A 27798-nucleotide genomic window follows, 5' to 3' on the forward strand; every position below is an offset into this window, starting at 1 on the left:
CAACATGTACCTTTATCTTACATAGAGTCAATAGTACAAAGATTTCATGTCACAGTGAGCATATACAAAACAATGTAATCTTGGAAAAGCAAGAGATGTTATGTATGTAATCTTTATTTAAAATGAACCATCTTGCAACTTGTATTACTTAAATATGAAAATGAGACTGTAATCATTCTACAAGCCAGATCATATTAAAATGGTTTCCGCACACAAGATGAAAGAGTTATCTCCTGTGTACGGAACACTAAAGAGGTTGTCCATGATGTAGGTGTTTCTTTACGGAGAGTTGAAACTTTCCATTAACATTCATGAGTATTTGAAAAGAAATTTGTGATTACCATGATCCATAGGCTCGATTACCACCCACTGTTCGGAAAATGAGCCCAGGCTCAAAAAATTACTGGACTAGAAAGAGCGGCGGAAATCAAGCCTACATGATCCAATGTTCCAAATTATATACTCAGTGGAGCCTCAATTTAACAAAGTGCCAAGGGACTAGCAGGGAAATTGGTTCATTGTGATAGAGAGTTTGTTATATCAAGGTTCCATTCCATGAATTCCATATATTTTAAAAGAATGGGCTAGAGAATGTTGTTCATTATTACCGAGGACATTTTCATATATCTAGAGGTTCATTAATTATATCAAGGTTCCACCATCAACACCAATGTTCCTTCTCTATTAAAAAAAGAAGACTCAGATCACAGCTAATTTGTCCTTGCATTACCAATACAATCTCAATCAGAAAACTAATGAGAATGAAGAAAATAATCACAATTTAGAATTATGTGTCATTCAGTCACCCTTCCCAGAAGGGTTTATATTCATTTCTACCCTCAGCGTATGGAACATCACTGGCTTTTGAGAAAGCCCCCACCCTCCACTCCCCCAGAATTTCCAATGACCTTCATTGGCATGCAGGATGTGCACATGGTCTGGATCAAATCACAGAGGCCCAGATCCTGATGTGTAGTTCAAACTTTCATATCTCAACATTATGGAAGGTCTTGGAAGTGTTTTTCCTTGACTGTCTTGGAATTCCAACTTGTTGAAAATTGGATAGTTCCTATTAAATATAATTTTGAGGTGACTTAGAGGTCTAAGAGTAGACTTGATCTATCATGAATGTCTCACAACATACTTTAAAAGGAAAGTATGGGTATCACTAAGAAGAATTTCTATGCTGATCTAGGGATGTGAAGGATTAGATTTTTGGCAGAAGGAACATTTGAAGTGGACACCCATTCAACAAAACAACTGCAACAGTGATGTTATCATGGCTTCCTGCTAATAAGGCTCCCTCCACCAGCCTTTCACTTAAGGCCTTTGCAAGTGCAGATGCTTTCTCTTCTCTCATTGGCTTTGGTCCTCTGGACCTTATTGTCGAGATTGGGGTTGCCAACAAAGCGGGCGATTGTGCACAGTGGCTATTTCCATCCAACCGTATGTCAATATCCAAAGGACTGTCACAGCTAATTTGATTGCTTTGTTCTTCACTGAGATACTCCTTAATCTGTATTCTTTCCCCTTGTGGCATTTCTTCATCAGAGCAAGTTGCACCATTGTCCTCCTCATCCATTACCATGCCCTTGTTCCGTCTGGGAATTTCGTCCCATTTGGGGACAGGCAACCCGACTTCAAGAGCAGAAGCTCTTTCTTGCATTCTCTTCACAATAGCTTTGACGTCGATATCAGGTATTATATCCTCCAAAAGAAGGATAACTTCTTCTTCACTGAAAACCTCCCAGACTCCATTTGTAGCTAGTATGAGAAACTGATCCGATTCTTCCAGAGTGAGACAATTCACAACAGGTACTCTAATGACACTTGACTTCAGGTTCGGATCTCCATGATTCCCTAAACCCCGCGTGCTCCTCACTACACCATTAACAAAGGCCGTTTTGTCACTCTTACAAATATCCCCCTTCGCTTTCCGCACCCGGCGTTTCTCCCTCTTATCCGTGGGGCTATGGTTGCTAGACAAACGCTCTATAGACCCATCCCCACGGCATAACACTGCTCTGATATTCCCCGCGTTTGCTACATACAAGTTATTCCCTCGCAGCAAGCAAGTAAGCGCCGAACATCCACTCCAGCGATTCCTGGATTGTTCCTCCACGCCATACAATAAAATTCTGTCCATTTCCGCAAAGGCGTCGTTAAAAGCAGTCTGTATTTCCGCATTAACATTTTCATGTTTCATGCTAGTGTTGTAAATTGCCTCCACCTTGCGTTCGAGAATTTCTCCCAGATAGCGCGCGCACTTGTCCGCAGCCATGCTTCCGGAATATCCATCATAAATTGCAAAAAATCCGCTCTGTGGATCGTTGCAGAAGCAGTCCTTAAACGCGTATCTGTCTTCCATTGCTGTTTTCCAAAGCGAATTGGCGTGTTGGCAAATACCAAACGCGAGCGCACAATTCAAAGTTGTCCCATGTCCCTCCAAATTCGAATAACTTTGAAAATATTCGTCTACATTGCGAAGAGTTGTACTTGTGCCTTCGATGTCGGCTTTGAGGAGTTCGTAAGCGAGGTTAAGCTTCTGAAGTTTCTTTATCGAAACTGGATTATCGGAGCTCGCCGTTTCGTTCAGTCGACGCATTATCGCTCGCCGGCGTTTCACCAGTTGTTTCACACTTGTTGGCTTCCTTTTCATGCTGAATCGAAAGATTTCCAGAGCGTTGTGGAATTCTTGATGCTCTTTCAATTGTCTAACCCTGATTTCTTCCTCACACTTCATGCAGACAATCGTGATCTCGGGCTTTACAGCAACTGGATTACTGGCAATCGGCGGCAACACAGGTAAGCTTAGGTGAAGTTCCGAATTTATACTTCTTTCATCGCTATCGGTGAAATGATCTTTCACCGTCAATGTCAGTCCAAGGTTTTCCCAGTTCTTTTCCATCGCAAATTACTTTTCTATCAACTAAATTCACTCACTCCAAGAAGTACCCTTGTAAAAGGCTACAAAAGTCATGCACAATAGCTCACAATCATCCACAAAGCACTTCGTGGTTGTTTGATTAAATTTAATTTGTTAATAATTAAGTCACTATAGCAACCATTGAATCCATCGCAGCTTCGGCAGAGCAGATATTTGATACATGTAGCGAATCACGAATGGCATTAAATAGGTTTCCTTATATTACTTTCCTTCCTTTCCACCAACAAAAAATGGATATTAATTCTTTTGCTCTTTTGTTTTTTTTATAAGAATTTTAAGGATGAAGACATATTTCAAAAAGATTTTCTTTGCAATCGCAAAACGCGTCACACAATTCCAGCGTGACAAATGTTTTTGTGCGGCACCTAACTTTATTTTGAAATGTTCTTAGGGCGCGATTGGTGGAAGAGCGGTTATAAGAAACAGGACAGAGTGCGCACTTCTTTCTGTTTTGAACTTCATATGAAATTAAAAAAAAAATAATGAGCACAATGCAACTGTATTTTTAAAAACATAAGGAATACGTGAATGTTCGATAAAGTCTGCGCACAATTGTTTTTTCTTCGTCAATAGTTAAGCTGTTGCTCATCAACCACAAATCCAGCACGAAATTTGTTTACTGAAAAAAAATAATAAGAAGAAGAAGATAAAATTTTAATTCCAATTCTTTTAAAGACAAGCAAGGTTCCACATGATGCGCTGTCTTTCAATGTTGGTGATTTTCAGTTTCACAATTAAAAAATTCTAAGGACGCATTCTTTTGGAACAATTCTGGCAATTCTTATTCTGATTTGCGAATAACATAATGCGCAGAATATTAAGGGATGTTTACATGGAGGGAGGAAGATCCTAGCACTAGTAAGAGGGCGGATCATCTTAGCGCCACATGTTTTCTCTATTCAGTTTACATGCAAAAGTTGTTCTTAGCCCTAGCGCTAGGATCTTTCTAGCGATAGGAACTTCCTAGCTGAGAGATAGCAAGATCCCAGCACCATATAAACTACTTTCGCTCGGAAGATCCTAGTACTAGGGCTGAAAAAAGAACAAAATGGCGGGAGCCGGGCGTTCAACTGCTAAAGGCCGTCAATTTTCCTTCTTTTCCTTCTCCACTTGGTAACCACTTCGGCCGAAATTTCTGCATGTAAAGCAAACGAAAAGTTTTTCCGCCTTCTCGAATCTTCCTAGTGCTAGGATCTTCCTCCTTCCACGTAAACAGCCCCTTATAGTTCCCTGAAAAGATAACAGTCGTCCTAATTTTGAGTAACCAAATACTAAAGTAGCCAAGAGTAGTAGTCAAAGTAACCAACATGAATACCGTCCTTCTCGTATATTTCTATTCCAGAATACTTCCTCCTTGAAAATTTGATCTTCTTAAAACTACCACATACGTCCTCGAACCTTCAATTCTCCGGCTAATTTTCCTTTTAAGAGCAGCTGATTTCCGACGGGCAAGCATCAGCCGATGGTCCCATCATTAACAGAAGCACTATATTACTTAGAAGTCCCAAACGAATGCGGCCTAGAAGACACTTGGGGAACATTACATGAGTAAGTGTGCGACCCAAGGAATGGATTCCATGAGTTTTTGGTATGCTTATGCAAGTGAAATTCAGTTGTCGACATATTCATTGTCTACGGGTCTTATACGACAACTGTTCTCCAGTAAAAGCTCCTGAGTTCTGATGACTGTAACAGAACGAGTCAAGATCTGCCGAACAAACACTGTTGCTTGAAGAAGATCTGGTCCACTTGATGTAAAAAAAAAAAAAAAAAAAAGATCTCTTCATGTAACAGGACACCTCTCCCTCAGCCATGGAGCCAAATTCCCCAAAAACCATGTCACTCGCTGATCCACGTGATCTACTGATAAAGTTTTGAGTGAGTAGTGACCCGCATGACAAAACAGGGAAATCACGTTTCAGTCATAAATGTATAATGAAAAAACTTCAGCATTAAAGCATGAAGCCAAATACAACACGAAAAAGAAACGCATTTATAACCTGTCACACATGTGCAGAGATCGTAACAAGCGCACATTTATTCCCGCGCTGTGCATCTGTGCTAAAAAAATAAAATAAATAAATATATTACTTGTAGATAATGGTTTTCTTTTTTTTTAGCAACGTAAGGTATTTTTATTATATATTTCATATTATTATCGATACTCTTAGATTTCACTACCATTATTATGTAAACTACCTTGATAATTTGTAAATTTTAGCGTACTTTGTAATAATATCAGCGAATTGTAAATTTATGCAATTCAGCCACTTAGCAGCAATGTGAATTGTTAAATAAACCTATGTGTCTATCTCTAAAAATCGAACTAATTCACCTTATAGGGAAATTGAAACATTCACAAAAAATGGCCTCTTAATTCTTTTTGTCTTTTTAGAAAGCGAGGACATGTAATAACAGCCTGTTTGGAAACGACATATAATACTTCTGGACGAGACGAACTCAAAGTCCGTTTTCTTCGCTCTTGACGCATAAGAACACTACTTGGGGCAAGTCTAGACGAGATGCTTTCTGAACGAGATAGCAGTGGTTTTCCTCAAAGAGATGAAACATCATAAGCACATCACGTGGAAAATTGTTTACAAACTGAAAGTACTTCCCCTCCCGCAGTTCTGTTAGCTAGACCTTTCTTAAATCTTGTCAACAATGGAGAATCCAAACGAAACGGCAACAGGGATAACAAACCCATCTTGCAGCGCAAAATTGCTCGGCTTTCTTGGGATCATTTTTACGATAATTTCGGCCGTACTGATTTCCATCAGTGATTTGATGATAAAACTTGCGCCGAGTATTCCAAGCTTAGAGGTTGTGTTCATACGGTCGATTTTTGCACTTGTTTTCCCGCTTCCACCCATGATATTCCTAAGAGACAAATTTATTCACCCCTGGAAGAAAATGGGATTTTTGGTTCTTCAGGGTGTCACTGGTGTCACGGCGATAAGTTTAAGTGTTTATTCCCTCAAAAACATGCCCATTGGTGATGCAAGAACGATCATTTGCACCGCCCCAGTTTACACAGCCCTTCTCGGCCGCATCTTCCTCAAAGAATCAATTACCAAGTATGATGTGATAGCTACAATGCTGTGTTTAGGAGGAGTGGTGTTAATTGCCAAACCTACATTCTTGTTTGCATTTTTGAGTGAGGGTTCCAGCACCAAACAAGAGTGGTTCCCTGCCGTTATGGCCGTCATTTCTTCAATTTTTGTCGCATGTACTCTCGTTTTGGTGCGGAAGGTATCACAAGAAGTCAGCGCCAGAGTTGTGGTATTTTATCTCGCTGTCGTTGGATCAGTTGTTAGCCTGTGTGCTACATTAATTTTTGGAGGATTTAAATACCCAGACTGTGGAACCCATGACATATATTATGTAATTGCATATGGATTTCTTGGCTATTTAGGGAAGTTCCTCGTCGTAAAAGCATTAGAGTTGGAGAAGGCTGCTGTTGTATCATTGGTTCGTACAGTAGAAATTGCTTGCTCATTCATCCTTCAGGTCATCTTCTTAGATGTTGTTCCAACTGGACTGAGTATTGGTGGTGCTTTATTGGTACTGCTGTCTAACATTGTCATTTTTATCAAGAAATATTTGGATCATTAAAAGATAAATCGAATGGTTACCAATCCATAGAATGATTGTCAGCTCCAGGGACAACACTACCAACAAGAGTCGGTCCATTTCGTGTTCGGCTTTAACTGTTCGTGGTGATATAACCACGCAATATTCGAATATTCAACAATTATTGGACTAGTTTGAACAAAATAACGTGATTTGTCAGTGCCGAGCAGATCAATTATTTGCCACCGAAGCCGCCGGGCTGTGATGATTGATCTGCGAGGGGTGTACATACTTTCACATATTTTGGATTGTTTCAATCAGTATAGACATGGATTTTTCATGTGAATGTCACGAATTGCTCATTTAATACAGACCAAAATTCTCGCCTATGATCATCGGCGAAGTGAAGTCGTCTGTATAAAGAAAGGAATCGATATCTCGCCTTTGATCTTCAGCATGAGTGAACCGTCTGTATAAAATAGAAATCGAAATCTCCCCGTTGGTCATCGGCGAGGTTTAACCGTCTGTATAAAGAACGCATCGATATCTTTAAACAGAAAAAGGCTATATATGTATATATAAGTAACAGACGAGTTACTGTAACAAACCTTATCAGACAAGGTAAAGCCATACTCGAGCCTAAGTGGCGTTAATTTTCTTGATGTTTCAATAACTTCTCCCCAGTACTTTTATAAGAACAGTATGGGGACAAGATAGGAGAATTTTTGTTTTTTTGATCTTAGAGGTTAATGGTATCCCATTCACATACCTACAGTTTTAATTTCTCAGTTGGTTTGGCTGAGATATTTAAAAGGCTCTTTGAAATACCTTAAACTTTGTGAAATCTTTTTCATTTTATAAGCCACCAACCTGAAAATGGCAAATGCTCCTGTAGCACCTCTTGTAACAGAATGAGACAAGATGTGAAATAAATACTTACTCGAGCCTAAGTGGCGTTGACATAAACCCAGTTTATGGATACGATCACCGAAGGTGAACTTTCTTGATGTTTCAATAACTTCTGCCCAGTACTTTTATAAGAACAGTATGGGGACAAGAAAGGAGATTTTTTTCTTTGATCTTAGAGGTTAATGGTATCCCATTCACATACCTACAGTTTTCTCAGTTGGTTTGGTTGAGATGTTTAAAAGGCGCTTTGAAATACCTTAAACTTGGTGAAATCTTTTTCATTTTATAAGCCACCAACCTGAAAATGGTAAATGCTCCTGTAGCATCTCTTGTAACAGAATAAGACAAGATTTGAAATAAATACAATCCTCCTTGAAGGAATTCAGGTCCACTTGATGTAATAAAAGATCTCAGTAGCCTAACGGGGCACCTCTCCCTCAGTCACGGAGCCAAATTCCCCAAAAATCACTCAGATAAATTGACTTTAGTACGCAGCAACAGCAATATCATTACCGCAATACAAGAAATAAAGTCAATCTTAGACTCCCCAGCGTTAAGAGAAATTGAGGGAAACAAAGAACTCCATATCATGCTGTAAATGACTTTAATTCACTTAGCCAGGTAATACGAGAATCTGCTAATATTAATACATTCAAGCGACATGTTTTTAATTTCTTAATATGATTTATGCATTTATTCAATTTATATATCTTTCTTTGCTTTCTTTTAATTTTATGTATACATTTTAGTCTTAATCTTTGAGGTCCTTTTCGGAAAACCACATTTTGTGATAAAGTTTCCTCGATAAAGATTATTATTATTATTATTATTATTATTATTATTATTATTATTATTATTATAGATGACTGTCACAGGATCTCAGCTCTCGCGGTTCAACATGCTACAAAGCGTTCCGTGATTGGTGGCCAGCATGCCAAAACAGGAAAAACACGTTTCAATCATACTCACAATGAACAAAGTTTGGCATATAGAAGGAACAAGTAAGTCACCTTGTTCTTCACAAAAAATGACCTCTTAATTCCTTTCGTCTTTTTAGAAAGCGAGGGCCTGATTAATAAACGACATACTTCTAGAGGAGACGAACTCAAAGTCCGTTTTCGTCGCTCGTCGGTCACTCTTTTCGACGCGTTAGAAGACAGCCTAACGCAAGTCTAGACGAGATGCTTTCTGAACGAGATAGCAGTGGTTTTCCTCAAAGAGATAAAACGTCATAAGCACACCACGTGGAAAAGAATTCCCCTCCAGTTCTGTTAGCTACACGGTCCTACACCTTTCTTCAATCTTGTCAACAATGGAGACTGATCAAAACGAAACGGCAACAAGGATTTTAAGCCCATTTTTCAGCGCAAAATTGCTCGCCTTTCTTGGGATCATTTTTACGATAATTTCGGCCGCACTGATTTCCATCGATGATTTGATGATAAAACTTGCGCCGAGCATTCCAAGCTTAGAGGTCGTGTTTATTCGGTTAATATTTCAACTTGTTTTCTCGCTTCCACCCATGATATTCCTGAGAGATAAATTTATTCACCCCTGGTGGAGAACGGGATTTTTGGTTCTTCGCGGTGTCGCTGGTGTCACCTCGCTGGGTTTAATGGTTTATTCCCTCAAAAACATGCCCATTGGTGATGCAAGAACGATAATTTGCACCGCCCCAGTTTACACAGCCCTCCTCGGCCGCATCTTCCTCAAAGAATCAATTACCAAGTTTGATGTGATAGCTACAATGCTGTGTTTAGGAGGAGTGGTGTTAATTGCCAAACCTACATTCTTGTTTGGATCTTTGAGTGAGGGTTCCAGCATCAAACGAGAGTGGTTCCCTGCCGTTATGGCCGTCCTCTGTTCAATTTGTTTGGCATTTAGTATAGTTTTCACGCGGAAGGTATCACAAGAAGTCAGCGCCAGAGTTGTGGTATTTTATTTCGCTGCCATTGGATCAGTTGTTAGCCTGTGTGCTTCACTAATTTCTGGAGGATTTAAATACCCAGACTGTAGAACCCATGACATATATTACATAATTGCATATGGATTTCTTGGGTATTTTGCGGAGTTGCTCATGGCAAAAGCATTGGAGTTGGAGAAGGCTGCTGTTGTGTCATTGGTTAAGACAGTAGAAATTGCTTGCTCATTTATCCTTCAGATCATCTTCTTGGATGTTGTTCCAACTGGACTGAGTATTGGTGGTGCTTTATTGGTACTGCTGTCTAACATTGTCATTTTTATCGAGAAATATTTGGATCATAAAAATATAAACCGAAGGGGTTACACTCCCATAAAATGATAATTGGCAGTTCCAGGGACATATAACTACCAAACAATGTCGGTCCATTTCGTGTTCAGCTTTAACTGTTCGTGGTGATCTATAAAGCCTGGTTTACACGTCCGACGCAAGCATAAGAATAAGCACAAGGATGTTTACACCTGCGGGAGGCATAAGCATAAGATGACATACGCAAGCGCAGAAGCATAAAATTTTGGCGCAATCGCGCGGCCGGGCTGCCTTTTTCGCGAGCCTGATTCTAACATAGCGGACGTAGAGGAACACGAAGAGATCTTGCTGCTCGTCCTTTTATTGAAAAGAAGGAGGAGGAGACACATTACTCACACCAACTGCGACCGCTACATCCTCCCACACTACTCTTTTTTTTATTTTTTGCTATTATCTTTGAAATCGGGGGAAACTTTTTCATACCACACCGAGTAATTTCTTACAGCCTTCGCGAAGCGCTCGCAAAGATCGGTAGTTGCGTCTGCCGCCATTTTGCAAATGGCAACGCATGATTAACTAGAATGTACACTGACAACTTGTCGCTGTTTTTCAGTTTCCTTTCCTTGCGCTTGTGTTGATGTTTGCGTCGTTCCGGTTTACACGTACTACGCAACAACATGGAAGTCATGAAAATGGAAGTCGTTCCATTCTCTTGTGCTTGTGCTTTCGCTTGCGTCGTACGTGTAAACCAGGCTTAAGAATCGCAGCTTACTGAAACATTGCACAGCACGCTTATGCTTGCGTCGCACCTGTTTACACGTAGGTGTTTTGTGCTTATGCTTATGCTTGCGTCGTACGTGTAAACCAGGCTTAAGAATCTCAACTTACTGAAACATTGAATTTTCGTGCGAAAGGCCAAGACCCTTTCTACTGAGTTGTTGCCGGGCGCAACTCTTACGTTGGTTGAGAAGATTTTAGGCCGCTGACTTTGTGATTACATTTTATACTTTTCGAAGTTCGCGGGCACGTGTATTATCCAAGGGATATATTTGTTCCCGCTCATGTGCTTCTAATATGATGATCCATATTTGCTAGAAATGTATTTTACACTTGCACCACGAGCCCGCGTTTTTACCTTACCATCTCAAGCAGTTTAAGGCCTGGGTTTGAAGGGTGTTCAGAAATTATGAATGATCCGGTATATCTTCGGTTTTTCTGTCTAGAACAGGATGAAATTTTCGCTGAATATAAAACTCGATGTTTTCTTTTGCCTTAACGTATAATTTTGATCACATGACACATCACCTGACCAAAAAATTAAAATTTCGTAAATCGGCGATACGGCGGCGAATTTTCTTTATATAGATAACTAAATTAGTGTTTCCGAAGCAGATTTAAAATATTGAACATTCTACGTTTTTGAAGGTTGAATTGTGGACTGAGAAATGACCTTTGTCCTGACAAAGTTTTTCTGGAGAACAATGGACAATCATTCCAAACGTGAAGCGATGGAGATATTTAATCTTTATTAGAAATGCGTTTTTGTTTGATGTTTTCTCTTAAAACCGTCGCCTACCTGTCCAATCTTTGCTTTTTTCACAAAAAACGATCACGAGACATGTCACGAGATCTATAGCACTACTTATTATGCTTAGAAATTTTAAGAATGATAAGATCTTTTTATCTGCTAAATTTCAGTTCAGTGCCATTGACTTTGTTAAAGTTATCTCGAATAAATCATTTTTCCTCTTGAAAGCCCTTGACCCAGACCTTAAACTGCTTGAGATATGGGATAATAGTGAAAGGGGCACATATTACCAAATTGTGATAAAATGATTTTCCAAATAAAAGCAACCAACAAATATTTTCTGATCTTGATGACTTTATCTTGGAAGAAACACCAGGAGACAGTATTTGCCGCTGTCGGTCATGGCACAAATAACAATTATTCCACGAGTGCGCTTTGAAATGAGATGATAGATAGTCAACGAGCCGCGTAGCGCCGAGTTGACTATAATCATTTCATATCCAACAAGCGTGAGTGGAATAATTATTATCCTTAAAACAATCGAGAAATATTTTTAGATCTTGCAGATTTCGCTTTCAAGAACGAATTAACAAACAGAAGACATTTTCTGAAATTTATTTAAATAATATTTGAACACGACATTTACACTATGAGAAACCAGATGAGAAACTAAGTGCTCATCGAGAGAGCTTACGTCGGATCAACTAACCCGCATAAATACACGGTAGAGACGGACTAATTTACAGGGCTAACATGAGTACAAGTTAAAAAAAAGAAAACTACAAAGCTAAACTAAGAAAAATAAGATGAGTGGGAAATAAATGACTGAACTTGCTCAAATAAACGAACATTCGACTGAAATTGCAAATCCGGAGAACAAAACAGAAAACATTCAATCTTTTTCTTGTTCGAAGCTAGAAGCCATTTATCTCCCAGTAGGTGAGCAGCAGAGGTAAGCAAAGCGATACGATGAGCAGCATACATTGGACAGTACAAAAAATAGTGCTTAACATCTTCCACAGGTGCGTTGCAGCGAGGGCAAGCCGGAGAAACAACACAATTTCTAATGAAAAGGTCGTGATTAAGGGTACTATTGTTACATCTAAAGCGAGAGTGGTTAACAGAATCAAAACAATTACCTGCATAATACAGGGGATTACAAGATGAGGCACCAAAATAAGCAAGAAAATTGTGCTTAAAATTACCGACTGAGGACTGAGGACAGTCTAAGTTCTAAAGGCAGATTATTCCATAGCTGGGTCGCAGAAAACAGAAAGGAGTTCTTGTGCCTTTCTATCCCTACAAAGGGCAAAACTAAAATTATGGAAAAACGAAGGCTGTAACTTCACCTTATGGTAACTGCGCTAGGACAAAGAACATATACATATAATTAAGTAAGGAGGAGATAGCTTATAAACCAACTTGTACATCATTATCAACTTGTGAATTTTCCGTCTAAGACGACCAAGCTTAGCCCAAGAAGTATCGCGCAATAAGCAATCCCTACTTGTACCTTTAATAGCCGCAGTAACTACTCGAGCTCCTTCAAGCAGTAGACTTTCCAACAAGTCGCTATCACCAACCAAACAACCGTCCCATACAACATCAGCATACTCCAAAGAAGAGCGCACAAGTGCCTTCATGTATAAAGCATCGACGGCAAAACGACTTAACTTATACTTCAAAGGTTTTTGTAAATTTAGTTTTCTAGACGCCTTCTGGTGGATCTTCAAATGTGAGAACGCCAAGCGGAGGCTGGATGAAAGTGTAACATCAAGATGATCGTGGAAGGGAAAATTCTCACAACCAACACCGTCGAGAAACAAACTTAAGGTGGATGGTCGGGTTTCACGCGCTTAGTTGAAAAGACCATCGTTTAACTTCTTCTTTCTTTTTTCCTTTCCTTTCTTTTTTCTTCAAGGAAGTATTTTCGACCATTTTCTCCTTCAGAGAGTTGGATACTTTCGCCGTATCAATAACCAACCGTGGCTAGACAAAACTTTCCCTTGTGTTCTTCGACTTAAACCCGGTTTTCTGTACTCTCATTGACAATGTAAAAAATATTTTTTCAAACGACCCGATTAAACAGATAAAAGAGTAAACGAGTCGGCGAATATTGCAATAACTATTTGAAGATAAGGTTGTACGTAGTGTGAAATTTTAGTCAAATATGCCGGATTTCAAAATCCATACTAAGACCTACTAACAGAAATAGTCTAGAACCTGTCTTTCCTTGCTCGACAATTTTTGAGACTTTGAGGCTCAAATATTGATATTCGAGACTTTGAGATGGTCCAAATTCTAACGAGCGCGATATTCCGATATGCTAACTTTTCAAAAACTAAGACTATGAATTCGAGACTTATCGTTTTTGATAAACGATTCAATACACGGCCCTGACAACTGTTGTTAAGCATCCAGGATGGAGATACAGTTTAATTGAAACGAAATTCCTGTACACAGTAAGACAAACGTTAGAGAATTTTACTAACAGGGGCAAACTGCTTTTCGTTTGTCATTTATATCTGTCCAAATTATGTTTAAGCACTCGTATCAACGAGGTGAATTTATAAAGAATATATAACGTGGTCGTTGGCCGATTTCGCGTCGATTAAACCTCAAAAACGTGTTAAAACTTGTCATGTATAATTTGGAGCTTTCATATAAATCACGTGAAATATTATTCAGTAAAAGCTCTTGAGTTCTGCCTGTAACAGAATGAATCAAGATCTGCAATAAATACTATCTTCCTTGAAGGAGATCAGGTCTACTTGATGTAATAAAACATTTCAGAAGGTACGGCAGGGCACCTCTCCCTCAGCCACGGAGCCAAATTCCCCAAAAACCACTGTTACAGGAGCTCCGCTCTCGCACAACCACCTCTTATAAAGCGTTGCGTGACTAGTGGCCCGCATGCCAAAAAAGCACAATCACGTTTTAGTCATAAACTGTACAATGAACAAAGTTTGGCATATAGATCGAACTAAGTCACCTTCTAGGGAAATTGAAACATTCACATTCACATTCACCTTTCTTCACTCTCGTCAACAATGGAGAATCAAAACGAAACGGCAACAAGGATTGAAAGCCCGCTTTTCAGCGCAAAATTGCTTGCCTTTCTTGGGACCGTTTTTACCATAATTTCGGCCGCACTGTATTCTATAGGTGATTTGATGATAAAACTTGCGCCGAGCATTCCAAGCTTAGAGGTTGTGTTTATACAGTTGATTTTTCAACTTGTTTTCTCGCTTCCAGCCATGATATTCCTGAGAGATAAATTTATTCACCCCTGGAAGAAAACGGGATTTTTGGTTCTTCGTGGTGTCCTTGGTGTCACAGCGCTTGGTTTTATGGTTTATTCCCTCAAAAACATGCCCATTGGTGATGCCAGAGTGATATTATGCACCACCACAGTTTTCACAGCCCTTCTCGGCCGCATCTTCCTCAAAGAATCAATTACCAAGTACGATGTGATAGCTACAATGCTGTGTTTAGGAGGAGTGGTGTTAATTGCCAAACCTACATTCTTGTTTGGATCTTTGAATGAGGATTCCAGCATCAAACAAGAGTGGTTCCCTACCGTTACGGCCGTCCTCTGTTCAATGTTTTTGGCATGTGCTATAGTTTTGGTGCGCAAGATATCACAAGAAGTCGGCGCCAGAGTTGTGTTATTTTATTTCTCTGTCGTTGGATCAGTTGTTAGCCTGTGTGCTTCACTAATTTTTGGAGGATTTAAATACCCAGACTGTGGAACCTATGACATGTATTACGTAACTGCATATGGATTTCTTGGCTATTTTGCGCAGTTGCTCATGGCAAAAGCATTGGAGTTGGAGAAGGCTGCTGTTGTGTCAGCATTACTTCGTCCAGTAAGAATTGCTTGCTCATTCATCCTTCAGATCATCTTCTTGGATGTTGTTCCAACTGGACTGAGTATTGGTGGTGCTATATTGGTACTGCTGTCTAACATTGTTATTTTTGTCAAGAAATATTTGGATCATAAAAAGATAAGTAGAAGGGGTTACAAACCCATAAAATAATTGTCAGTTCCAGGGACATATAACTACCAAAAAATATGTCGGTCCGTTTCGTTGTGATCTAGGATCTCAGGATTGGAATATTTACGGTTTTCGAACCCACTGCTCACTGATTAAAGAGTTTTTTTTTCACATGTTCAATATAAGTAATAGATGAGAATTTTTTTTTTGTATGTGGCCCTTAGTCCGGACGAAAAATATGCACGCATAAATAAAACATGATTGATTGATTTATTTATTGATTGATTGATTATTTTTACCTTGTTAATTAGAAGAACAGTGGTGACCTGTAGATTGACTTGTAGTTTCCTGAAACATTCAACTTTCTCGCCAAAGTTCAACAGCTTTTCTGGTTTGTGCGACCAGTGAACGAGCACAAACGAAGTGAGCTGAGCGCAACTCTTATGCTGGTTGAGTACATTTTAGGCCGCTTGCTAGCGATTGCGTTTTTTACTTTCCGAAGCTTGCGTGTGCATGCATTGTATTGTTCTTGGGCTATATTTGGCCATTGGCATACTGTAAACTGCCGCCTATAAGCAGTCATAGATGCTGGCTAATTCGAAGCCATTGTCTCTGTTCAAGGAGGGCTTACGTAATTTTATCTCAATTGCCTCCCTTATGCGGCGTTTGAATGTGTTACTTTCCGTGGAAGAACTTTTGTTTTGCTGGAATCCACTGAATGACCCGTGAGCTGGCAATGTTCAAGAACAGCTGACGAATTCCTAGAAAGATGTTCCGTTACTCGAGTTTCTAATAACCGAGAAGTTTCGCCCACATAATCTTTATCGCATTGTTCGTAATGGATGTGATAGACTGTTCCACACTTTTTGAGATTTTCTGTTCTGTCCTAATGAACTAGTTGTGATCTTAAGGAATTAAAAGGCTTGTGGACAAGTGTAACCTCGTGTCATTTGAATGCTCTTTGGAGGCGTTCCGAAGTGCCCTTGATGTATGGCACTGAAGCATAAATTCTCTGAATCTCTCGACGCGGATCAGTGTCCGGTATGACACCATCTTAGCTCCCCCGGGTCCATTATATAACCCTTCTAAACATTCAAATTTGCATTGTGGCTGACAAGTTCGGTGGATCCGAACGAAATATCCCACTTTAAATTTTAATTCCGCTCTGAGTACAGAATTTTGAATTTTTATATTTTTAAAATCATGATTCCAGAGTAGGAAAACAATATTTTTGATGTTGCTATAGCTCGTTTCGAAACGTCCGGATATAAACCCCTCCGTTTATAAGCCCATCTAAAATCTCTTACGAAGTTGTTTAAGCCCACGGCTTATAAGCGGCAGTTTACGGTATGCGAACAAATGTCCCATGTGCTTCTAATCCTGGATAATTCATATTTGACTGTACTATATGAGATGACAGCAAACCTGGCTCATAGTCACGGCCGAGTTGTTCATAAAATAATTGTCTTAATAAAACCAAACAAGAAATATTTTCTGATCTTGCAGACATCATTTTGCAAGAAACACCAGGAGACAGTATTTGCCGCTATCGGTCATGGTACAATTAACAATTACTCCAGAACAGTGCGTTGATGTGAGATGTTAGATGGTCAACGAGCCGCGTATCGCGTAGCGCCGAGTTGACTATAATCATTTCCTATCCGCCAAGCGTGAGTGGAATAATTATTAAACTAAAACAATCAAAAAATATTGCTAGATCTTGCAGATTTCGCTTTCAAGAACAAACAGAAGACAATTTAATGGTCGTTATTTCTCTGGCATGGTATAATGATAATTGCTCTTGTTATCCCGGGGGGTGGGGGGGGGGGGGAAATTGACCCGTGTTTGGGTATAGGGGTGCCGCTGAGGGTTTGAAACCCTGACCTGAGGACAAAAATAACCTTAAATACCTACCCTGTGTAGGACAACGCCCTCTATTTTAAGACCCTATTTAGGGCAAAGGACAACATCTAGCTCTTGTTTTACACAAGTGTTTATTTGCAATAGTAATAACACTTACCGGACGTGATATTCCACGCATTGAAACGCGAGCACCAATCACAACAGACAAAATAATACATTACTGGCTAGAAGTGATGGCGAAAAAACCCAGAATTTCGCATTGGCAGCGGGAAACTAGTTAGTTCTGTTTTCTCTCGAGTCCTGATGTTTCCCGAGACGAAGGGCTCTCGGAAACAAAACTAATTGTTTCCTTCGGGACCATACATTAAGTGTATAATATACCATGCACGATAAGCCAGTCAAATCTCTGAAACTACATTAGCTGTTATCCCATGACCGCTAAGCCAATCAAAACTCCGGGATCGCGTTATCCAATGACTCCCCGTCCCAGGATCATAAATGATCGCCAATTTTCTGGTCAAACTTTAGCAAAAATCCTCATCTTTCCGCTCCAGCTCCGCATTTTAACTTCTTCTTTCTTTTCCTTTCCTTTCTTTTTTCTGCAACGAAGTATTTTCGACCATTTTCTCCTTCAGAGAGTTGAATAATTTCGCCATGTTAACCCTTTGAATCCTGGGTGTGTGCTATTTTATTCAATGACTTTTTGGCAATAAATAGTCTGAGCCACTTAATTTCTCCATAAATGGAGATAAAATAAAAGTATCTGCGGTCGTAAGAAACTATGGGCTCAGGCTAAATTGTCACGTGACGCAAGTGACGGTTGTTGTTTGTTCGAGCGAGGGCACGAGCACGAATCTGGTAAAATCATCGCTTTATAAGTGTTTTTTCGAGCCATTTTCCTCTGCAGAAGCCCCCAATCTGGCATCATTAAGCTGGAATGTTGGTAGAGGCAAGCGAATATCGAGAGGTGTAGTCAGTTTTCTGGGTGTGATGATGACAATATACATCAGCTGGTGCCATTCACACATTATCATGTCGTTGTAACTTAAGTTAAGCAAGAAGCAAATCATAGAAGCAAGAACGTTGTTTCTACGCAAATATGCGTTGTTAGGATCCAGTGGGTTAAGAACTTTAACCCCTGTTTGCTGTACTCTCATTGACAATGTAAAAATTATTTTACGAAATGACCGGATTAATGAAACAAATAAAAGAGTGAAAACCTGAGTCGGGGAATATTGCAATAATTAGTAAATTTAGTAGCCGGAATACTGAGAAAATAAAAAAATAAAGAGATCTAGAGTTACGCGGCAAACGGCAAATAACCACGTGAGTACATTTGCCATTTGCTGTTTTCATTATCTCAGTAAAATTGAGTAGTTTTCCGTTAGCAAGAAAGACCGGAATTAGATGAAGTATTATTCAGTAGAAAGTGACACAGGCATACTCAGAAAAAAGAAATCCGAGTGCTCCTATCAGGAGTCGAACCTAAGACCTTCCGATTACTAGTTTGGATGCTCTACCACTGAGCTACAGGTAGAGCATCCGAACTAGTAATCGGAAGTTCTTAGGTTCGACTCCTGATAGGAGCACTCGGATTAATTTTTTCCAAGTATGCCTGTGTCACTTTCTAGAATAATACTTTATCTCATTCATTCACCGGGCTTGAAATACACCATCACATTTATTTCATAAGACCATAATTATTTTGCACTGTTCTCATCTATGTAAGCATTTTCAAGAAAACGTAAACGTGAATCCCATGTTTGTAGTTTTGGACGTAAAGGCGATTCCAAGTCTCTCTAACATTTTAGCTTTTTTCCGGGTAAAAAAAAAAATGTTGCATTCAATCAAGGGAGATAAGCTTTTTCCAAGATTTCTTCGCTAATTCAGCTATCAAAAATAATAAAACTTCACCAAAGCTTATAATGTGTTCCGGCCTGAGGCTTTCAGACAGTAGGGCCTGCCGAAAAACAAAAATGAGCAAGCGAAAGCGAAAATTAAACGCACGGGAAGTTTCTCTCGCAAATTCCCGCGCGTTAAATTTTCGCGTAAGTTTGCTTTGTTTTTCAGTTTCCTAGTTTAACCAGCCCAATTATCTGCGATAAGGGGGTTAGTTTCTATTAAAGAAAATGTGGTGCTGCGTCGATTGGGAGTGGAATCAAATGCTTGGTTTATCAACAGAGTTGATAACTAAAGGTAAATTGGCCACCGTAAAGAGATTCGAGTGCTGACGTTTCCAGCGCTCTTCGTCAGAGCAAATCTAACTAAAGGTTAAAGCTCGAAACGTCAGCACTCGAATCTCTTTACGGTGGCCAATTTACCTTTAGTTATCAACTCTAGTAATAAACCAAACATTCGTAACTATCTGAGAGTCCGGCACAAGCTGCAAAGCTTATACAGGTAGTAAATCCAAACTTGTTTAAATCTTCTTTTGTCCACGAGTTTCATGTTTTTTTCATCAGGGCCAGCTCAGCCGAACCAAGCCCCCGCAAACCGAAGCGGGCTATATATTTAGACTGTTGCAAACGAGTACAAAGGCTGCTGAACTTTCACAAGAAAGTTGAATGTTTCAGTAATCAACAAGTTAAACTACAGCTCATCGTTGTTCTTTTAAGGTAAAACTAGTAATAATCAAAATTAAGGAGCGCGTTCGATAATCTCGATCCCAAGCTTTCTCTCCTTTGCCAAGTTGGTGATGATGTCATCCGCCCCTGCAAAATCTGTGGGGAATGCCAGATACGCGTTTGAAGATCCATTCGTTCGTTCGTTCGTTCGTTCATTCGTTGACCGACTGGTTGTCCCATACATTCTCGACTCCAATCTGTATTATGGGTAAGTTCTTTCTAGGTCGAACGCAAATAATCAATCAATCAATCAATCAATCAATCAATCAATCAATCAATCAATCAATCAATCAATCAATCAATCAATCAATCAATCAATCAATCAATCAATCAATCAATCAATCAATCAATCAATCAATTAATTATGCGTGCGCGTATTCGTTCCAGGGATAGCCTCCCACGCAGACGTTCTTAGGGGTTCGTCACGCGTTCCTGCCCCACGAACGTGGAACGTGGGGCAGGAACTCGTGACGAGCCCCTAAGAACGTCTGCGTGGGAGGCTATTCCAGGGACGACATACTGAATTATTCTATGGGAGTGTAATCCTTGTTACTTTTCTTTTTCTGATCCAAATGTTTCTTGACAAAAATGACAATGTTAGACAGCAGCACGAATATAGCACCACCAATACTCAGTCCAGTTGGAACAACATCCAAGAAGATGATCTGAAGGATAAACGAGCAAGGAATTTCTATAATACGAACCAATGACACAACAGCAGCCTTCTCCAACTCACATGCCTTCGTGTCGAGCAACGATGCAAAATAGCCAAGAAATTCATATGCAATTATGTAATATATGTTATGGGTTCCACAGTCTGGGTATTTAAATCCTCCAAAAATTAGTGAAGCACACAGGCTAACAACTACTCCAACGACAGAGAAATAAAATACCACAACTCTGATGCTGACATCTTGGGATATCTTCCGTACCAGAATTGTAGAAAATGCGAAAACAATTGAACAGAGAACGGCCATACCGACAGGGAACAACTCTCGTTTGGTGCTGGAACCCTCACTCAAAGATCCAAACAAGAATGTAGGTTTGGCAATTAACACCACTCCTCCTAAACAGAGCATTGTGGCTATCACATCATACTTGGTAATTGATTCTTTGAGGAAGATGCGGCCGAGAAGGGCTGTGTAAACTGTGGTGGTGCAAAATATCACTCTGGCATCAGAAATGGACATGTTTTTCACACAATAAACCGTCAAAGCTATCCCCGTGACACCACTGAAAGCGCGAAGAACCAAAAATCCTGTTTTCTTCCAGGGGTGAATAAATTTATCTCTCAGGAATATCATGGGTGGAAGCGAGAAAACAAGTTGAAATATCAACCGTATGAACACGACCTCTAAGCTTGGAATACTCGGCGCAAGTTTGATCATCAAATCACCGATAGAAAACAGCGAGGCCGAAATTATGCTTAAAACGATCCCAAGGAAGGAGAGGAATTTAGCGCTGAAAAACAGGCTTACAATCCTTGTTACTGTTTTGTTTTGGTTCTCCATTGTTGACGAGATTGAAGAAAAGTCTAGCTAACAGAACTGGAGAGAACTCAGTTTTTTCTGAGCAATTATCCGCGTGATGTTCATACGGTGTTACATTTCTTTTAAGAAAAACTAGTGCTATCTCGTTCAGAAAGCATCTCGTCTAGGCTTGCGTTAAGTTGTCTTCTTATGCGTCGAAAAGAGTGACCAACAAGCGACGAAGTCGTTTTTCAAACAGGCTCTCACTCATATTCTCGCTTTTCAAAAAGACAAAAGGAGTTGAGGGGTCAGTTTTTTGTGAAGAACAAGGTGACTAAGTTCGTCAGTTTATATGCCAAAGGTTGTTCATTGTGAATTTGACTGAAACGTGGTTTTCCTGTTTTGGCATGCGGGCCACCAGTCGCGGAACGCTTTTTTAATTATCACGCGACAAACGGAACGCTTTATAGCATACTCCTCCAGAAGTATGTCGTTTTTCAACCAGGCTCTCATGACGTGCCTTCGCTTTCTAAAAAGACGACAGGAATTGAGAGAATGTTTAAATTTCACTAGAAGGTCACTTCGATTTTAAATGCCAAACCTTATAAATTGCTAGAGTTTATGACTTACGCGTGATTTCGTTTTCGTCATACGGGCCACCAGTCACGCAATGCTTTATAGTAAAGCGCGTGGAGCCACTAGAGCGGAGCTTCATACTCATAGAATCCATTCCTTGCGTCACACACTGCCTCATGTAAAATGTTCTTCAAGCGTCTTCGAGTGCTGCAGTTTAACGGCGTGTTGTTTTGGGACCTTTTAGACAATAGAGTGTTTCTGTCAAGCGCCTCGGCTGATCAGTTGCCCGTCGGAGATTTCATGTTCTTAAAACAACAAATTAGCTCGAGTTCGAAGAGGGCCCACCTTGTCTGGGATAGGAGGTTATCGAAGACACCACCTATCGCGTGAACATTAATACCGAAAAAATTTCATTGGGTTTAAAATATGAGTTGAAACAGAAATGTTCCACTTCCAAGAATCAGCATTGCAAGATAAAGTAGGTTTTGAATCTCATTGTCATATTTTGCCGCTGGATAGAGGGGTGACCACATCTTTTGAGGTCGAGGAAGGGGGGCGCAGGCAGAGACCACCATCTGTTTTGTGGTTTGATGGGTCCTGTTCGAGTATAGTAGTTTGACCACTTCACTTATGTGCTGGCTTTGAGAAGATCGAATTCCCAAGGAGAAACTATTCCGGAATACAAATACACGGAATGGACGGTATTCGTGTTGTTTTGGGACCAGGGGCCCGTTTCTCGGAAAGTCCCGGTAACTTACCGGGTCCGACAAGTATATTTTAAAATGTTTTTTCGCCGATTACACAGTGATTACAGACATGGTACTTGGCCAATGTTTTCATAGAATTATAAGGTTTTATAATTTAGTATTCAAAACTGACAAAAATTGACTTCTGTTAAGAAACATTTATTATCAAAGACACTTTTCGGGCCCAGTAAGTTACCGGCACTTTCTAGAAACGTGCCCCAGTTCTGTTTTTGGAATAAACAAAATAGTAACAGGTTCATTCTGCCCCTGATAGCTTTAAGGGGCAAAGTCACGCGCAGACCAACTGGTCGCATCGGTCAATGATTTTGAAAAGTTAAGACTAAAGTTTTCAAAGTTGTCGTGAAGATCAGCCTGAGGTTGATATCGTTCTTCATCTTATCCATCCTTGTGTACTTATCTTCAATAAAGGTTGTTTTACTTCAATTTAATAGCATTCACAGCCTCTGTTGTTTTTTTCTGGGCAACAATTTATTTTGCAAAAAAAGCTTTTTAATGGAGAATTTGGTGGAATTATTTTCGCATGGTGATCCGCGATAGTGGATTGGAATCGGCTGGGTTCAATGCAGGATTCCGAAGTTATGCACACATCTGGCAAAGTGAACGTGAACGGATTTAGTTACTTGACTGCTATTCTTGACTATACTTTATTTTGGTTTTTGGTTACTCAAAATTAGGAGAAATTGCGTTCATTTGGGAACTGTCATTCTGTGTATTATGTTATTACTGAACTTGAATAAGAATTACCAGAATTATCCCAAAAGAATGCGCCCTTAGAGTTTTTCAGTGTCAAAATGTTAATCACGAACTTCTCAGTGAAAGACAGCATATCATGTGGAATCCGTGACCTTGCTTGCCTTTAAAAGATTTGGAAGAAAATAATTTTTGCATCGTCAACAAGAGTACATGCAGAAAACAGGGCTAAAGTCGGAGAACACAAGGGAGCAGGAGTTAATCTCTTAAAACTGCCCCGCTAGCCCCTTAATTTTCTATACTAAGATCTGCTTTTCTCGCATAGCTATAAACCGCGCAAATTTGGAGGTACCGTCCGTAAAGGGGAAGTATCATGGTTTTTTTTAACCTCTTTTGTTTAAAATGGCGAAATAGGACCTTCACTTTGCTACAAAATAATTCTAGAACAATGAGAGGAGAGAAATCAACTCAATTCTTGACAGGAACAACTCGAACTCTGTTCTAGCGCATTTTGGAAACGAAAACACGAAAACTTGAAAAACATTAGCCTAACATTTTTCAAGTTTCAATACATTCCAACCTACTCTGTCTCTGACCAGAGGCACTAATCGACAGTTCTATTGCACTGGGGTGATAATTCATAACAAAACTAGACAATTGTTATTTTGTTTCTGTTTACAGACAAACATTTTTGGGTTTTGAAATGACATCAAATTTTCGTGATACTTTCCCTTTAAGACGATTCCGAGTTGGAACTTGTTCCTTCAATTCAAAGAGCTGACTCGTCGTCAGTCGTCTCTCACCGTATGATACCATAAGAGACGACTGAGTCAGGTCAGAGACTAAAATTCGGTTGCAGTAACGTGATTTTTTGTCGAAAATGGGTTGTTCACACAATGGGACAAGTCTCCGAGACTACTAATAAATTAACATGTATATATGGTCAAATGTCCCTTCATCTGCTACCGTGCTGGCAGAATCACTTTGATTTTTCTTAGCTTTTCCTCTTTTCTGGGAAAGATCGAAGCGACTCTGCTAGCAGGGTAGCACGGTGCCTACTAATACAGAAGTAATTTAATGCGGTTTATGGCTATGAGAGAAAAGCAGATCTTAGCAAGGGCTATTGGAATCCAAAAAGAAAATTGAGGGTAACCACGCAGTTTTTACAGATAATTTTAAAAGCAACAGTTATTCTAAAAAGCCGTAAAAAACAAAGCAATGTATGGCGTTTTTTTTTCCACTTGCTGAGTTCTGCTTTCTTCGCTTATTTTTAAACCGCGCAAAAATATCCCAGTATTAGTAAGCACCACCCATAGGAAACCCGAGTATCCCGAAATGAGCAGAACGTATGCGCAGTAACAAAAGTAGGTACTGTCCTTAACGCAACTTGCCTCTGTTGAGTAAAAACACATTTCACAACATTGTTTTTTGCTTTCAAGATATATTTGTTCCAAAAATAAAGTATCGACTATTGATTTTTTTACCTAACGAGACTAACGATTGAAAATTCCATACAAGCATCAATGTGACTATTCTAAATGTAAATGACAAGTTACTAAATAAAAATTTGCTCCATTTAAAAATAGAATTTAAGGTTTAAAAACTGTTTGTTTTCCTCGTTTCAACATTCATCTCACGGAAGTGCAAACATTACTGTCTCCTAAACTCCACACCCATTTAAACCCAGCCCTAAAATTTATCTTCTGTTAACATTGTATTTGTAATGCACAACCCATCATTATAATAATTTATTTTGAGATTGTGAATAAGCCCTTTTTGAACCCCCAACCCTCTCACCCTTTTTGAGGTTCCTGAAATTAAACCGCCCCACCCCACTGATCTTAGTAGAATTTTAACAGTATTTGAATATTATGGGTCAAAACAGCTCCAGTGGAGCCTGATATCATGAACAGTATTATACAGCCCAGCCAGGGTTACATACCATGTGCAGTTCCAATAAATATCCATATTCCCCTCACGGAAGGTTTTTTGTTTTGCATCCCCCTCCCCCGACGGAATTTTCAGTTTAGCTAGCCTGCGTAGCAGTTGTTTCCATTTCCATTAAGCCAAGTGGGGCAAGCACGAAAGATGCATGAGGGCATTGGGCAAAAAGGAGCAAAAAAGTAGGAGCCTCCCTCCCCCCTGCTCCTACTTTTTTGCCAAATGCCCTTGTGTTTTTTTCATGCTTGCCCTGCTTGGCTTAAAGGAAATGGAAATGACTGCTCTGCAGGCTACAGTTTAGCTTCATACTTTGCTTTTAAAATTTGGACTTCTAAGACCCCCCTCCCCCTACTGGCTAGGAATTTCTGATGACCTTCCATGGAGTAGTTACACGGAATGCCCGTAGGGCAGGCCGTGTATAGGTTTGGGTCGGGTATCTTTTTCGTCATATCCACAAATCGGCACATTAATTTATGCAATAAAATATGTCCTCCTACCTGTGTGACGTCAAAGCAAGTCATCATTTCGAAAAGTTATTTTTGTTCAATAGCGGCCACAAGTATGAATTTAAGACTCTGGTCTGTCGTTTTCAGAGAGAAAACAGACCTTTTTCAAGCGATAAATCGAAATAATAACTTCTAGGTAGTAATCGACAGTTGAAACGGTGGAAATTGGGACAGTTCACAGCGAAGAAATTCCACTTTCAAAAACAGATTGAATAATCAACGCGATTACGAAGGATTAGAGCTAGAGGAGGCCAGACCAGTTTAGCGGGGTCATGACGTTATTGCAGAGTTATTTCTGGTATGATCCCTAGTAACACAACCATAAGTATCACGCAATATATATCTGAATAAAACCATTCAGACAATTATTTCAATTGCCAAGGGAGGATAGTTTTTAAATATCTGCGAAACATACAATGGGGAATAATTGGGGCTACATAATAACATTAAGCATTCTGTGTTAATGCCATTAGCCGGGCATCTTGTTATGGATTTTTACAGGAACTGCACAATGCATGGAACAAAACCATGATTTAAGGATTCCTGAGATTACGAAGCCCGACCTTAAAACCAAGCCAGACAATACACATCAACCCATGACTAAATAGGCATGCAAGACAAATCAATAGGGTGGAATTATTTGATCCTATTAGCCTTCATAGTAAAGTAAATAAATAATAAATAAAACAAATAAAAGGTCAACATGCTGCACCACTGTATCCAGGTCGAATTGGAATTTGGAAACGCTGGTTTTTGTGGAGGGAGGTAAACCAACATATAAGCCCAGAGAAACCCTTCGGAGCAGGGATCTAAGCCTACGGATCTAAGGCTATGGCTAGGTATATAAAAGTCTAAATGTCCCTGAATATAAACAGGTGCCATACTATTCACTACTTTATATGTATACAGTAAGATCTTAAAGCAGGCTGAAAAACTAGCTGCAGCTGTGTGTTTTAACTAACTGCAAGGTGTTTGGGAATTGGATGAAATATATTATCCTCCACCTTTTCTCTCTAAGTGAGTACCCCTGTGAATCTCAGACTCCTCCAAGGTTAACGCTGAACTTGCACCTCATGCTGGGTATCCTGTTCCTGAACATCTTTATTTAACTTTTTCTGATCCAAATATTTCTTGATAAAGATGACGACATTGCACAGCATTACCAACACAGCACCACCAATACTCAGGCCGGTTGGAACAACATTCAGGAATATGAGTTGAAGTGTGAATGATATTGCAATTCCTACTGTACGAACCAATGATACCACAGCTGCCTTCTCCAACTCCAGCGCCTTTGTGGTTAACAACTGCCCTAAATACCCAAGAAATCCAGTTGCAATCATGTAATGTATGTCATGAGTTCCACAGTCTGGGTATTTAAATCCTCCAGAAATTAGTGAAGCACACAGGCTAACAACTAATCCAACGACAGAGAAATAAAATACCACAACTCTGACGCCGACATCTTGGGATATCTTCCGTATCAGAACTGTAGAACATGCAGTAAAAATTGCACTCATTATGGCCATAGTAGCAGGGAACCACACTTGTTTGGTGCTAGTACTCTCACCCAGGGATCCAAACAAGAATGTGGGTTTGGCAATTAACACCACTCCTCCTAAACTCAGCATTGTAGCTATCACATCAAACTTGGTCACTGATTCTTTGAGGAAGATGCGGCCCAGAAGGGCTGTGTAAACAGGGGAGGTGTAAAATATCACTCTTGCGTCAGCCAAAGACATGTGTTTAACGGAATAAACCATTAAACTCATCGCTGTGACACCAGTGACACCACGAAGAACCAGAAATCCTGTTTTCTTCCAGGGGTGAATAAATTTATCTCTTAGGAATATCATGGCTGGCAGCGAGAAAACAAGTTGGAAAGTCAATCGAATGAACACCACCTCAAAGCTTGGGACACTGGTCGCAAGTTTGACCATCAAAGAACCGACGGAAAACATTAATGACGAAAGCATGGCAAGTATAATTCCTAAAAAGGCGAAGCTTTTTTTCCTCAAAGGAGGGATTACGACTCTTGTTGTCGTTTCTGTTGATTCCAGCAGGGTGATCTGTGTGGTAGAATCGTAGAGATCTCTGGATAAACTACTTTCAGAATTATTAACTGTGTTGAAGTCCACCTGATTTGTCCTTGATGTGAGATCAAAACCATTGCTATG

The 27798-nt window shown here is 39.8% G+C and overlaps 6 protein-coding genes across 6 annotated transcripts in view; 3 read left to right on the forward strand and 3 right to left on the reverse strand.

Moving 5' to 3' along the window:
* Positions 1-24: 24 nt before the first annotated feature.
* Positions 25-3177, reverse strand: LOC146481770 (protein phosphatase 2C-like domain-containing protein 1). The gene has a single exon (XM_085107888.1). The coding sequence runs from the start codon at positions 2906-2908 to the stop codon at positions 1208-1210; it is 1701 nt and encodes a 566-aa protein (XP_084964014.1). The 5' UTR covers positions 2909-3177; the 3' UTR covers positions 25-1207.
* Positions 3178-4723: 1546 nt separating this feature from the next.
* LOC146481771 (solute carrier family 35 member G1-like) lies at positions 4724-7804 on the forward strand. The gene has a single exon (XM_085107940.1). The coding sequence runs from the start codon at positions 5612-5614 to the stop codon at positions 6560-6562; it is 951 nt and encodes a 316-aa protein (XP_084964066.1). The 5' UTR covers positions 4724-5611; the 3' UTR covers positions 6563-7804.
* A 535-nt stretch (positions 7805-8339) lies between these two features.
* LOC146481772 (solute carrier family 35 member G1-like) lies at positions 8340-11502 on the forward strand. Its single transcript, XM_085107934.1, has one exon. It carries the CDS (start codon positions 8742-8744, stop codon positions 9729-9731), a length of 990 nt encoding a protein of 329 aa, XP_084964060.1. The 5' UTR covers positions 8340-8741; the 3' UTR covers positions 9732-11502.
* Positions 11503-13769: 2267 nt separating this feature from the next.
* Positions 13770-15372, forward strand: LOC146481773 (solute carrier family 35 member G1-like). The gene has a single exon (XM_085107935.1). The coding sequence runs from the start codon at positions 14238-14240 to the stop codon at positions 15225-15227; it is 990 nt and encodes a 329-aa protein (XP_084964061.1). The 5' UTR covers positions 13770-14237; the 3' UTR covers positions 15228-15372.
* Positions 15373-19261: 3889 nt separating this feature from the next.
* On the reverse strand, positions 19262-21458 carry LOC146481774 (solute carrier family 35 member G1-like). Its single transcript, XM_085107939.1, has 2 exons — positions 20189-21458; positions 19262-20066 (listed from the first exon to the last, which is right to left on the reverse strand). The coding sequence occupies exon 1, from the start codon at positions 21181-21183 to the stop codon at positions 20197-20199; it is 987 nt and encodes a 328-aa protein (XP_084964065.1). The 5' UTR covers positions 21184-21458; the 3' UTR covers positions 19262-20066; positions 20189-20196.
* Positions 21459-26332: 4874 nt separating this feature from the next.
* Positions 26333-27798, reverse strand: part of LOC146481775 (solute carrier family 35 member G1-like) — a 1671-nt gene continuing 205 nt past the window's right edge. Inside the window, exon 1 of the mRNA XM_085107917.1 lies at positions 26333-27798. This exon is cut by the window's right edge and continues 205 nt beyond it. Coding sequence (XP_084964043.1) covers positions 26674-27798 — 1125 coding nt within the window. The 3' untranslated portion in view covers positions 26333-26673.

Source organism: Pavona decussata, unplaced genomic scaffold, assembly GCF_977016875.1.
Source record: "Pavona decussata unplaced genomic scaffold, jaPavDecu1.1 SCAFFOLD_48, whole genome shotgun sequence".
Classification (NCBI taxonomy): domain Eukaryota; kingdom Metazoa; phylum Cnidaria; class Anthozoa; order Scleractinia; family Agariciidae; genus Pavona; species Pavona decussata.